The sequence below is a fragment of the Xyrauchen texanus genome, chromosome 37 (genome assembly GCF_025860055.1).
Source record: "Xyrauchen texanus isolate HMW12.3.18 chromosome 37, RBS_HiC_50CHRs, whole genome shotgun sequence".
Taxonomy (NCBI): Eukaryota; Metazoa; Chordata; class Actinopteri; order Cypriniformes; family Catostomidae; genus Xyrauchen; species Xyrauchen texanus.
This window is the reverse complement of record NC_068312.1, coordinates 5,389,553-5,404,223: the sequence shown is the minus strand read 5'-3', so window position 1 is coordinate 5,404,223 and position 14,671 is coordinate 5,389,553. Positions and strand designations below refer to the sequence as shown.

At 35.7% G+C, this 14,671-nt stretch overlaps 1 protein-coding gene across 1 annotated transcript in view; it reads right to left on the bottom strand.

Moving 5' to 3' along the window:
* mtor (mechanistic target of rapamycin kinase) overlaps positions 1-14,671 on the bottom strand; it is a 270,641-nt gene that overhangs the window by 42,476 nt on the left and 213,494 nt on the right. The window contains exons 38-41 of the mRNA XM_052108415.1: positions 5,861-5,978; positions 2,809-3,012; positions 1,916-2,016; positions 1,190-1,286 (exon numbers count right to left, since the gene is read on the bottom strand). Coding sequence (XP_051964375.1) covers positions 1,190-1,286; positions 1,916-2,016; positions 2,809-3,012; positions 5,861-5,978 — 520 coding nt within the window. The remainder of the gene's footprint in view (positions 1-1,189; positions 1,287-1,915; positions 2,017-2,808; positions 3,013-5,860; positions 5,979-14,671) is intronic.

Here is a 14,671-nt window from a genome sequence, read left to right as displayed (position 1 = left end):
CTTTTAAGAACACCATTTATAACAGTGAAACACTGTTAATTACAAATACCATATTAACCATAACCAATATCCTCATATTAATGAGTCACCAGTAATTAGACTGATGTAAGGCACTCAAACCTTCAGTACATGACAGGGTAAGAAACTAACTTTCCATTAAACATTTTATTTTATTTCCATTTAGGGACATTTTATAAATTTGTAGGGCCTTTTTCTTTTCAAACCAAATTAAACATCATCATCATCACTTTTAGTGGCATTTTGGACATGAGACACCTTTCATTTTTGATCCTAACTGATTTGTGAATCTGTTCAAGTAGTTTATTAAAAATAACCAACTCATATGAATGATTTATTAGTGAATCGGACATCACAGGTAACAATGTGCAGTGGCGAATCTTGGAATAGGCAGTTGCCTAGCGTGGCAGCATTCTCAGGGGCTTCTTGTAAGAAGTCCAAAACTTTCAAGTGAATTAGTGTGTTTGGATGCTTCATGAAAGTGAACAAACAGTCCACCAATCCATGTAGCTTTGGGTAGTCCAATTAATTTTAGTGAATTGGTTTGTTCGTCTTAGCAGTCAATGTGTCTTCTTTTAAGAAGCAAACCAACTCTTAACACAATGTTTTTGACTCAGTTACTAAAAAATTGTTTTATTTGTTGTGTTCAGTATATATTAATTTATGTTCAATTTAGTAAGTTTTACATAGCATTAATTTATTCGTTAAATTTCATGTTGCCATTTTACTTTTAATATCACCCTAATTAAGTTTTTGTTTTTTGTCCCAGAAATGCATAATTTCAAGTACATTTATAGATTACTTAAATAATAGGCCTACCATTTGTTGATGGTTTTATTATAAAAACATTTTCTTCCTTTAACATGGGGGAGGCACATGTCTAATCTCGCCTAGCACACCATGCGTGTTATGACAGCCACACATTCTGTGTTTGTTGATGCTTGCAGTGAGGAAAACACAACAGATATTGAATAGCATTTCAGGAAACAGGTACACACTAAAGGTGTAATTGACACCACTTCACCAAGACGCATGTAAAATTTACACTTCAGTTGCAAATGTCAACTTATTTTTAAATTAGTCTCACATTTTTTATTTTGTTGAAAATGTGACCTTCTTAGTTGCAGTCTGAAGCACTGTATATGTGCAAATCAGTAGGAAATGGTCTTACCTGTAACCAGGTGTCTATCTGAATGGTCTTTATACCCTCCACTAGACCTTCATTCACCTCAGGCCAGTGGCCGTAGTCAAACCATAAGGTCAGGACTCTAAAGATAAAGGTGACAATAATTTTCAATGATCTTTTTTGCTTGCATGGCACAAGCAAAAATTAATCAACATAAATTTCCATCATAATGTGGGCCCAAAATCTATTAAACATGTCTGAAGGACATTGCATGAAAGTAGGTGGCATCAGCAAGCAAATGCTGCAAAAAGCTTTTCACATAACTAACTTACAGTACATAACATAACAATTCTGAGCCATTATGCAATGATTTTTATGCAGCTGGTGTGTCAGTGATTTGTAGTGTACGTATTAAGTCAGTTCTCCTCAGGTTCACACAGGTGTAGCAGAGTAACCACAGGTGTAGTTCAGGACATTAACTATAGACATAGTAATGTTTTACTTAATTTGAAATACTATATCTACTGTTTTATCATTTCATTCTAGAAAATGTATATTTCGTTGTCTAATGCAATGACATTCAGACATTTAAGTATGGTAAGAGTCACTGTGAATTAATTCTGTAGTTTACCCTCACAGCTTGTGAAGACCAGATACAAACTGACTGTCATGCATCAGTGCATTACGCCACAAGGGGGAGCTCCTATACAGAGTCAGAAAAAATACACAATTCAATGTTACTGTTGCCTAGACTACCGAGTGCCCTCTTACCTCAGTGTGTCCTGTAAGTTATTTCCACGTGAGAGTGAAATAGATCGGAAAAAACCCTGCACTGCAGGCACTGTGTAGAGAAGCAGAGTCTTGGACAAATCCTGCAAAATAGAAAACCACAGAAATCAACCCCAAACATTAGATGACTACGTCAATGTAAATAAAATCAATTTCATGTCAACATAATTAAATTCACCTTATTTCTATTTACTCTGACAAGTACATTTGCTGTTTATTTATCTTAATCTGTTGATAGTTATTTAGCTTTTCATAAAACTGTCAAACTAGCTAAATGAAAGAGCATTAGAGGATAAACAAATTGACGCAATTGGTGTAACCATAGACAGTTTACCAGAAACTGGAGAAATTGAAACACTCAATGGGCAATGGATATAGAAAGGAACATTGCCGGTCAGTCAACTCGAGAATGCGCATGCACTTTAGCTGAACCAGCCTGAAAAATAGCATGTTTTTTTTGTTTTTAGCTTGCTGTGAGCAAAAGCAGCACAATATATGATACCAGCATTGTCAGATTTTACTGCTGATTTTAAATACATATGTTTGTTGATCATAATCTCGACCAACTCTTTTGGAGATTTCGGTCTTCCCCATTCAAGTAGATTTATTATGTTTGTTTACAAATAAAATAGCTGCCCAGCCTGACCGAGAGCTTTCCAAAGATGTCTGCCTAACTGACTTTGGCATAACAAATGAAAGATGTGACCACATTTGCCTGTTAATCCATTTTAAATTTGTTTACTTGTTTTAGAAAATTGTTTAAAAATTGTTTGGACGTTCAGTAATGGAAAATGCTGGTAAAAGCTTCACACACAAACTTCCAGCGTTACTGGTTCTGATAAAAGGTTGATGTCTGGCTTAAGTTAGGTCTGCACCTCATTGACTTTCTTCTGTCCGGGTGAGGGTATGGGACTGTGTTCTGTGCTGTCTACTTCGCTGTCACTATTACTGGCTTCGCTGTTGGCATTGGCACTGGTGCCGCTAGTGTGTCGTAGTTTCTTCTTCTCGTCGCGGCCTTGGTTCTGGTGCTTGTAGTGAAGTACGGCCTCAAAGTTCATGACTGCCCAAGCGTGCCAGGCCTGGAGAGAAAATAACCATTATACCGAGCTGAACACATCACTTTAAAAAAAAAGTTCCATTTGTTAGCAGAAAAAAGCACCTGCAAAAAGACATTTGCATATTAAATTAAACTAAAAACTGCACTTTGCCACGCAGCTGAAGTTTCACTTACTGCCCTCTGGAGTAAACAGGTGGTACTACAAGTTGCATTTATTAGGAATCTTCCATATTACAGTCCGAGGGCACTGCGATTAATGCCGTTCATTTTTTGGCGTTAATGGCGTTAAGACAGCCCTAATATATATATATACATATATATATATATACACACACATTACTGTGCAAAAGTTGTAAGCACTTGGGAATAATGTTGCATAGTGAGGATGTCTTCAAAACGAATGCCACAAATACTTTTCATTTATCAATTAATGTCATACAAAGTCCAGTAAACATAAAAAAAAGAAAAAGCTAAATCAATATTTGGTGTGACAACCTTTGCCTTCAAAACAGCACCAATTCTCCTAGGTACACCTGGATACAGTTTCTCTTGGTTGTGGCAGATAGGATGTTCCAAGCTTATAGGAAAATTTGCCGCAGTTCTTCTATAAACAGTGCATCCGGAATGTATTCACAGCACTTAACGTTTTCCACATGTCACACCTGGATCAAAAATGCGACATTAAAGGGAGACGGTACGGCAATATTAACCCAAAATAATTTATTACCACAAGAATAACTGAAACCAAAACAAATGTTCTCAAAACCGGAGTGTGGGTCTGGGAAACTGCCTAAGCAACAGCTTAGAAGACACCAATTCATGTCTGCACGTTTGTTTTGCTTAAACCTCTGGGGTCTGAGGGTGTTTTGGGCCCTGGAGAAGTTTTTAGTGTTAGAAAGGTCATATGCGAGGAGGCGTGAACTATCATGAATATTGATTGTAAATCACACCTGAGGAGACGAAAGACCCCTCCCCTGGGCCTATCAATGAGGAATGTGATAGAACGAGAATGAATGTGAGGAGACTTAATGATCAAAATCAAGTTAAAAGAAGTAATCTGACTATACATTTTCTTTACATAAAGATTTAACTTAATTTTAGACCTACACTACCATTTAAAAGAAGTCTCTTCTGCTCACCAAGACTGCATTTATTTGATCCAAAATACAATAAAAACAGAGAACTCTTTTTACATTTTACATTTATGCACTTGGCTGACGCTTTTATCCAAACCGACTTACAGTGCACTTATTACAGGGACAATCCCCCGGAGCAACCTGGAGTTAAGTGCCTTGCTCAAGGACACAATGGGGGTCGAACCAGTGACCTTCTGATTAACAGTTATGTGCTTTAGCCCACTACACCACCACTCATACATACAATTTACAATTTAAAAGAACAGTTTTCTATTTGAATATATTGTCAAATGCAATTTGTGACCAAAGCTGAATTTTCAAAATCATTACTGCAGTCTTCATTGTCAGATTATCCTTCAGAAATCATTATATGCAGATTTTCTAATATGGGCATAATTAAACTGCATTTTACTAATTTAACCTGAACACATATTTGCAAGCACAAGCTTTGTTGATGATAATGAGGCAGCATAAACACTAGTTAAAATATAATCTATAATCATATTATTTTTATATCATATTACATATCATATTTATATCATACAGCATACAATTTAAATACCTGCTTTAGCCGAAACAGAATTTAAGTGTAACTAAAAGTTGCTTATTAGGACATATTTCAATACTCCGAATCCTGGCTGACAGTCCCACAGGTAAAATATGTACATGTTTATATAAAATGACTTACTCATCCGAAAATTGTATCCTCGGCTGGAACAAGTTACTCTTCAAAATACAAAAGTTAATCGGAGTCCCGCCCTTCTTCTGAGGAAAATGTTAACCCTTCGTCGCTATACAGGAGTTTTCTCACTTGTGTACCGTGCTGTCTTTCAAACGCGCAGAAAAGTTAATGAACTTTGTTTTTACGGCACAGTCGGGGGCGTTTACCATTTGCATTGTTCGCCTGAGCACCGTGGGTGTGATCACATTAGAGATAATTAGCTGAGCAAGGAGAAACTGAACATTGCTTTGTTTCATACAAGTTACATTGCAGGAAAATATTTGTTTTAAATTTCAATTGTTTTATTTAAAAGTAGACATTTTAAGGTTTCTTTAGACATATGTTTCATGTTTGTGCGATAAGTATTCACGGAGTTTCAGTGTATTTTTGTGACGTGTTTCAGATATATGCTCGCAAACCCAGAGACTGCTGACAGCTCACCCTTTTTATTTTCTTTATTTTACAAAAGCACAAGATTTTGTTGTTATTGTGAGTGTACACAAATAAAAGTATACCCTTTATAGTCTCTAATGATGCCTTACACTTATCTGTATGCCCCAAAATGAAGGAAAATTTTATGTTGTTTTCCCTGTAATGACAAAAATCAAGGCGCGTCCGTCGACCCCAGAGGGTTAAAGCACACTTAACTAGACTCTGTTTCCCATTTCGTCAGCATGATGCAATTTCAAGTGAACTGAATCATAAGGGAACAGACTAAGAATTTTTGGAGAGCAATGCGCTCTTTGTTAATTAAGTGAAAAATAAATGTTTATGAAGTCAAAATCAGCAATTGTACACATAATTTGTGTAACAATGAATAAAATGTTCAGTTGTTGTTGTAGCACTTGAAGTGTTCATTTTACCAGGAAACTGCAACAAAACTTAGAAAACTGCACATAAAAGTCAGTTTGCAAAAATGTATTTAGAGTCACTTTCATTCTATGAGACAATGTTGTGAAAGGTTTTGTGAGATTCACTTGCAAATAGATTTAAAGTTTGTGTTTATAATGTACCTTGTACCAGTTGCGGTCATGTTCCGTTGAGTGACTATAATACTGTAAGACTTTAGGTATCGTACTCTCATTGATACCCTGAAGACTGAGCTGCCACTCTCCCAGCTTCAGAAAACACCTGTACACAGGAGAAAACATAAGAAAGTTAGAGGATGCTGGGTCATCTTTCCAATTCCAGTCACCGTTACACAAGCAGGCTCATCTAAACAACCTGACAGGGTTGAGAGCAGGGACAGATTGTGGCTTTGAAGGACCATCTTTGTTCCACTTTGTTATAACTCTTCTAAAACCTAGTAAGACAGCATTTTAAGGTATCATATGCTGTCGACATAAAACTGTTCCAAAAGGTAGACAGCATGATTATGCTGTCACCTAAGATACCTGTAAGGCAGCACTGCATGTATCCTTCACAGAGAAAGGCAATTCCAGAGTGAATGATGAGCTCAGAGAAAATTTTCATTTAAGATGGTGGACAAGTCAAATCTGAAATAGATTTTATAATATTGATTTAAATTAGGGCTGTCGATTTAACAATTGCGTTTGGGGGTCATTCATTGTATAAAACAAATATGAACATAAATTCAGTAATAAAAGGACAGTTAAAGTCAGAAGTTTACATACACTTAGGTTGAAGTCACAAAAAACATTTTTAACCACACATTAGCAAACTATAGTTTTGGCAAGTAATTTAGGACATCTACATTGTGAATGACACAAGTAGTTTTTCCAACAATTGTTTACAGACAGATTGTTTAACTTTTAATTGACTATCACATTGGGTCAGAAGTTTACATACCAAGTTAATTATGCCTGTAAGCAGCTTGGAAAATTACTTCTGATAGGCTAATTGGGTAATTTGAGTCAATTGGAGGTGTATTTGTGGATTTATTTTAAGGCCTACCTTCAAACTCAGTGCCTCTTTACTTGACATCATGTGACATCATGTGAAATTGTAAAAGAAATCAGCCAAGACCTCAATTTCCAAATGCCTGAAGGTACCACATTACAAACAATAGCATGCAAGTATAAACACCATGGGACCATGCAGCGATAACACCGCTCAGGAAGAAGACAAATTCTGTCTCCTAGAGATGAACGTAGTTTGGTGCTAAAAGTGCAAATCAATCCCAGAACAACAGGAAAGGACCTTGTGAAGATGCTGGAGGAAACAGGTAGACAAGTATCTATATCCACAGTATAACAATGAATGAATGAAATGAAATTTTTACTGTTAGGCCATTATGACCATCGTTATGAAGGAAAAAGGGTGAGCTTTTAATAAAGCTTAAAAACTCAAGAACACACCAGAGTTCGCAAACTCTGTTGCGAAATGGACTGCTGTCAAATGTAGTCTTGTTCAATGATATGGGAATTAAACAAACAATATACAGACTTCTTGTATTGCCTGATGTAATCAACTTGCAACAATAATGCAATACATTTATTATTAATTAATTATTATATAGGGTAGTACTTATTTTTTATTATTATTTGAGGGCCTTTCTCTGGAAATATTTATGAGCAATTAATTGCAATGATTTCAATTAATTAATCAGCATTTGATGTAATTAATTCAATTAAAAATATAATCAATTGATAGACCTATTTTACATGCATTTCATTCAATAATGAAGAGTATAAAAATGTAATGAAAAATTACTCCTTTTTTACATAGTATTTGTTTGTGCTATGTATTTTAATGCTTATTTGAGTATTGAGTCATTAGCTTGGCAGCTATTGTCAGGGTTCCTACACATTTTGATCTATCCCCTTGAATTTCCATGACTTTTCCAGTTGTGAATTTTACAGTTACTGGATAAGAGTTATGAGTAAAAAATAAATAAAATTCACTTTAAAACATTTTTTTAAAGTGAGTTTTCCAGTTTTCCATGACAAACGCAAAATTCTATTGGAATTAATTGTGAGTCACATCACTCATGCACTTCACATAAAAGGCTCTATTTGTATGACGCATGGAGTTAATCCCTATGTAGAGTGTTCCAAATGAGTCACTTAAGAGGTTCCATTTCAGTTAGGATGCTGCCTTAGAATGAAGCTGTCTGTATAAAGAGTAAACAGCAATGCAGCTCACTAGGTTTTGGAAGTCTCTTTCTCTTTACATATTTTCCCCTCATCTCACTATACTGCTGTGTCATCATTTACATTGTTGGCCATTTTTTGCTTGGGTTTCTGACCTGAGACTGCTTTGACTGGCCAGGAGCCCAGACTGCCAGGAAATGTCCTCGCAGTTTAGAACTCATCAACTGCGCAGAGTTAAGCAATTTATTTGTTCTGACCAGAATTAGTTTCATCAACTAAAAGGGAACAGCAAAATTATCAAAAGCAATCTCGTCATTAATTGAGCATCTGCATTAATAGGCAGGAATGGTATGTTACAACACAAGGGGAAAAATAACGCTTTTAAATGTTCCGATGATTTCAGAGAATTCACAGTCTTGAACATTTTTACCATACCTTAGAATTTGAAATGATATAGGGCATACAGGATATAATGCTTAACAGAATTAGATCATGTATATTCAAACAGGAACATGATATAATCAGCTTGTTAATGTTTACTATTGAATTTAACCTGTTGATACGCACCCCCTTTTCGAGCACAAACCACGAAAATTACATACCTGAACTTAAATGGTTGTATTTACTGGACCCTTTCAGGTATGGACACAGTTGTAGCATCTTCTGAAATGACACTTTGGGCTTTATTTCCCAAGTTTCAGATTTAATATATGTTGTTATTTTTTTAAGTTAGAGATAATGAAGTTTATAGTAACGGAAATATTTTGTGCTGAACATGTTTTTATAATAAAAAAATAAAAAATAAAGAAAAAGTGCCAATTTGAATGCTTACAAATGTCATTAAACATCAATTCATATAATGAGCTCATGCACTTTTTTTACATTTATAAATGTTTTCAGAAAAAAAAAAACATTTTCACCACTACACAAAATATTTATATTTACAAATGCAATATACTATGCCATAACCAGCGGTTCACTGCTGACGAGTCGCAAGATTTGGCCAACAAACAAATGCACCGCTACTGTAGCTTTGCCGAATTACTGGTGAAGTACTAAACTACCCACATTCCTGAAGCGAAGTCCTTCAATCCACCAATAAGAGATCACAGAATCTTGGCAATGTAAAAAAGTGACCGACTGCTGTTGATTCACTTTAAATGACAGTTTCTGTCAATAAGAGTTCATTCATTACAATTTGAGTGTAATGCCTGGTTTATTGCAACACCTGCTGAGCCTGCTTGAAAACCGAAGATCTAAATGAATGGTCCGAATCTATATAGGTTAATATTTTTGAGTAAAAAGACATCGAAAGAAATTAAAATTAACCAAAAATTAAAATACTCTCATTTACTCATGCATCCCAGATCTGTACGACTTAATTCTGCTGAGCACAAACAAAGATTTTTAGAAGAATATCACTAACTCTGTAGGTCCATACAATTCAAGCAAATGGGTACAACAATTTTGAAGCTCCAAAAGCACATAGAGGCATCATAAATGTTAATGACTACAGTGGTTTAATCAATTTCTTCAGAAGCGATATGATAAGTGTGCGAGAGAAATAGATCAATATTTAAGTCCTTATTTACAATTTCACATTATTCTTTTTGTTTATACAAAATTTATGATCATGTTCAATAAAACTACACAATGATGATTTAGACTTTATAGATATTACAGTTTCATTTTCTGTTAAAGTATGATTTTTTGTTTTGTGAAAAGCGCAATACAAATAAAAATGATGACTTCTATCAAAATGTGGTCATGGTAGTTTGTACATCACGTTCGGATGTCTTACACACAATTTACACATGGTCGGGAGCAGGTGTAAATTTTGTTCATACCGACTAACGTTTTGAAAATACAAAAGCTTTCATGAGTCCAAAATTTTACATCAGACTGGCTTCATAAATGATTCACACAAAAACTTTGTGTTTCATGAATGAGGCCCATTAAGCAGATTGTCATGTTTACAACAATTTGAATATACAGTACATTAACTAATTATGTTAAGTATTATCTCATGTTTATGATTTATTAATGAAAGTTATAATTCCCTGTGATGCATATACATACAATGTTGGACATTATTAGTAGACATAATAGAACTAAAACTAAACTAGTGAGAGTGTGAAAAGTGTTTTTCGAGAGTTAAAAAAAATCTCATAAACTTCTTACAGGCTCTGGGACACTCTTTTCCAATGACATAAGCAGTAACAGGGATGTGCACAAACATTTTGTGGGGCAGGGAATCCAATAGAAAAAAGGCACTTCTCATAACTATTTATTTAAAAAAAGTTTTTATACAAAACGTTCAATATATACTATGACTTCCTTACCAATTTATTTTAATTCCCTCGCACTCACGCAATTGTTTCATACTCAACAGATTTCTACAAAATAATCAGTTCACACAGAGACCATGGTCTTCTTTAGTATTCACTATGTTTATCACAAAAGCAGGCAACACAAAGGAAACTATGCCACAATGTGCATGTTTTCTATGCTACTAGTTTCAAGTATACATTTAGAATAAATGACTGCACCAAGGAGAGGGACATAGTTACACTAATAATTTGTTTATTTTGCACAAGGCAATAAAATTGTTTTAATTCTTTTGGTGTTCTTGGAATACATAAAACTTCAAAATCAACTAAAATCTTCAGACAAAACTGAAAAAGGCTGTTGCTGCTATTTTGTTAATTTTACAGGAAATATTATAGACAAAATGCAAAAATATAGCAACTTTACTGAATTTATTAAAAAACAAATGTCTTGAACTTTGAAATAATATAGTTATTTTGTTTATCCTATTTACCTGCAGTACCTTGCCAAATGAATGCAAATTAGTGCATTTTAATTAAGTTAATGCATATCAATGTGGCGATTGTGATGACGTTATTAGACACATAATTTACTTTATTCACCTGTATTGTCTCCATTAAATGCAGTATATTAGCCTGTATGGCCATGATATATTGCCTTAGCTAAACTTTAGCTAACTTACTACATTAGCTAGTAGCTCATGAGTCATGCATGTTAGCAAGACACAAGTTAACTATTTGTCTTTTGGCTAATTAGCTGTTAAGATAAGGCACTGGTAGCTTAGCCATTTGTTCATCACCACTCACCTCCATACAAGCCAAGAAAAACACAACTGGGATAGGCGCTGGGAGAGGCTGCTGCTGCCTGCCTGTCTGTCTGATGTACCAATGTGTGGAGAAAGAGGGAGGGAGAAAGAGAGGAAGAAAAAGGGCAGGTGCACAAGCCCCCTTTGATGTCTATGTGTGCACGTGCCTGAGCAGTAATATATCACTAATAAAGAAACTTTGAAAAACGTACTTGTAAGTAGCATAGTCAGACTAGTGCTGTTTACTTGGGGCCAGAGCACAGGGCCAGATATTTTGAGGAATAGCTTGTGTGCTGTCTTGCGGGAACAAGTAATTTTCAATTGGAGAAAATCTGAGCAGATGTACACACTTCACATTGTGAAGCACCATCTACTACACCAAACTACTGCTAAATGTTATGTAAATTCACACAACATATCTTCTTTGGAAAGCACTAGTTTTAATGGGATTCAGAGAGCTATAACATTGCCTTATGATCTCAAGTTGAGTCAGGTATTTAACAGAATCCACTGGCTACATTCAAACAGTCAGTGTTTGGTAAATGCAACTGCATTTAATTAAAGGTGAGTCTTGAAAAGGAGTCTTGAAATGTTCTGTTTATACAACAGCTTACAGTAGTGGCATACTGCAAATACCTTCTGTATGAACAAATAATGATATATATGAGAAGTCATATCGATATTCTTGCTCAAGCCGATATTGCGGTTGTTAGTCCCAAAATGTAAGGCAGTCGCTCTGTTTATAGAATATATATGTGGTCGTGTGAACGTAATAACAACCTTATTCTGATGCTATACGAATGCAGCCTTGGTCAAGTTGAGACAGGAATGGAACAGAACCCCTAAAGTCAGGGTTTCCATGGATACTATGGAAAACAGAATAGCGGATGACTGACAGGGTTACTATTGCTATGGCCAGACTTGCAGGTCTTATCTTGATTGCTTGTGAACGACACTCCAAATCAAATGACTAACAGAGACAACAGTAAATTCCTAAGATGACCAGGGTGAAGGAACCAGATGTGCGTCATTCCTCAACACTCCTTAATGCCACCCTACTTTCAAAGTAAAGTATGTCAGTGCACCTGGGGGCTAGAAGCGAATACTGATTGGACAGGTGTTTTCTAAATTTCAGTTCCATAAAGGCTGGAAAACACCTTGTGCCAAAATTGACATTTGCAAGAACCTGTGCAAAGCTGCTTGAATATGCTCATATAATGGCCACATTTGGACAAGAATACTTGGAATATGATGCATGAGTCACATGAACTAAATAAACTTTAAAGGGAGTCACTATCAGCTAATATTGTATTGAAAAGACAGACCAGAATATTCATTAAAATACACTCACCTAAAGGATTATTAGGAACACCATACTAATACTGTGTTTGACCCCCTTTCGCCTTCAGAACTGCCTTAATTCTACATGGCATTGATTCACCAAGGTGCTGAAAGCATTCTTTAGAAATGTTGGCCCATATTGATAGGATAGCATCTTGCAGTTGATGGAGATTTGTGGGATGCACATCCAGGGCACGAAGCTCCCGTTTCACCACATCCCAAAGATGCTCTATTGGGTTGAGATCTGGTGACTGTGGGGGCCATTTTAGTACAGTGAACTCATTGTCATGTTCAAGAAACCAATTTGAAATGATTCAAGCTTTGTGACATGGTGCATTATCCTGCTGGAAGTAGCCATCATGGTGGCCATAAAGGGATGGACATGGTCAGAAACAATGCTCAGGTAGGCCGCGGCATTTAAACGATGCCCAATTGGCACTAAGGGGCCTAAAGTGTGCCAAGAAAACATCCCCCACACCATTACACCACCACCACCAGCCTGCACAGTGGTAACAAGGCATGATGGATCCATGTTCTCATTCTGTTTACGCCAAATTATGACTCTACCATCTGAATGTCTCAACAGAAATCGAGACATACTCAGACCGGCCCGTCTGGCACCAACAACCATGCCACGTTCAAAATTGCTTAAATCACATTTCTTTCCCATTCTGACATTCAGTTTGGAGTTCAGGAGATTGTCTTGACCAGGACCACACCCCTAAATGCATTGAAGCAACTGCCATGTGATTGGTTGATTAGATAATTGCATTAATGAGAAATTGAACAGGTGTTCCTAATAATCCTTTAGGTGAGTGTATATCCTTGTGTTATTTTAATAAATTTTTCTCACCCAAAGCAACTGTATCGCTTCAGAAGATATGGATTAACCAACTCAAGTCCTTTATGGAGCTTGAACGTTTTGGATCCTATTGACTTGTCTTGCTTGAGTTGATTGAATGTACAAAAACACAGCATATAGACCATTTAAAACAGTTTAAGGAAGTGACATCTTTTTGTTTGTTGAACAATTCCTGCTAGATGTCGAACTCGAACTGCGATCCAAATGGCACAAATCACCTCCGAAGGTCACTTCGAAGGGAGAACAATCATGAGTCATGCTGTAAGATAGCTTCAAACAGAATTTCCAATAAAAATTACTTAAAACATGAGTTCTGAATGACCCCTATTCTTTCAAAGCTCTCAAGAGTGCATGGTTAAGTCTTTGAAGGGCATAGGGAGAATCACTTCGGAATGGAATGCTCCCTCATACAAAACAACAGCAGGAGGAGCTTCATTCATAGTGACTTTAACAAGATTAAAGTTACTAATGTTAAAACGATTCTCATAAAATATCATAATTAAAATGTGGGCCATGTTGTTCAGTGACTGGATGCTCCCTGGATGCCTGGAACTAATGGAAATTTAAGTGTTTATTTATTAAAAATAAATAAGTTTGAGAGGCAGAGCTCTAAAAGTGACTTTAGATCACTCCCATCGAAGTTATTTACTATTACATTTAGTCATTTAGTAGATTTATCCAAATGACGTACAAATTAGGAACACAAAAAAATGAATCCTTACCTTATATGCAGGTCACGTAGACAGCTTAATTTATTATAATAGTAGTGATTCAATATTCCCGCTCTTTCCATGGAGGAAATAATTGTGAGCATCTAAATTACGATAGTTTCATCGTCTCTCTCACGTAGATGTGCTCAGTATCAACAAAACATCTAGATAAGTCAAGAGCCTTATTTAACAGATCTGTTAATGATTCCGGAAGTGCTTCAGGAATAGTTGTGTTCTAATTCCTTTGTTATTGTTTGTATGCTTTAAATGGTCTATATCCTTCAACATTCCTTTGTTTGTGTTTTGCAACAGAAAGAATGTCATACGAATTTGAGACATAATGAGAGAACAATCCCTTTAAAGTTAACATTTGATAACCAGAAAATGTACTAAAAGTGTATAAAATATTTTTGTCTTCATTTTTAATAGTATATCTATTGTTTTATTATTTAAAAGAACTAACAAACTTCATTTTGATATTACATACACCATGTAATACAATGACATTCAGACATTTTAAAGCATGACTTACATGTTCAAATACTTTTTGGAACCGCTGCATGAAAGATTAGATGTCACGTTGATGAGAACCACTGCAGCATGTGTATGAGTTATTCCAGTATTTCAAAACCTCATCGCTTGGACAGCTTTGAATTGAAGCTCTTTTGTCTCAGTGGAAAATGACATTTTCTGTGTCTCCTCCAATCTCTGAGATTTCCTGAATC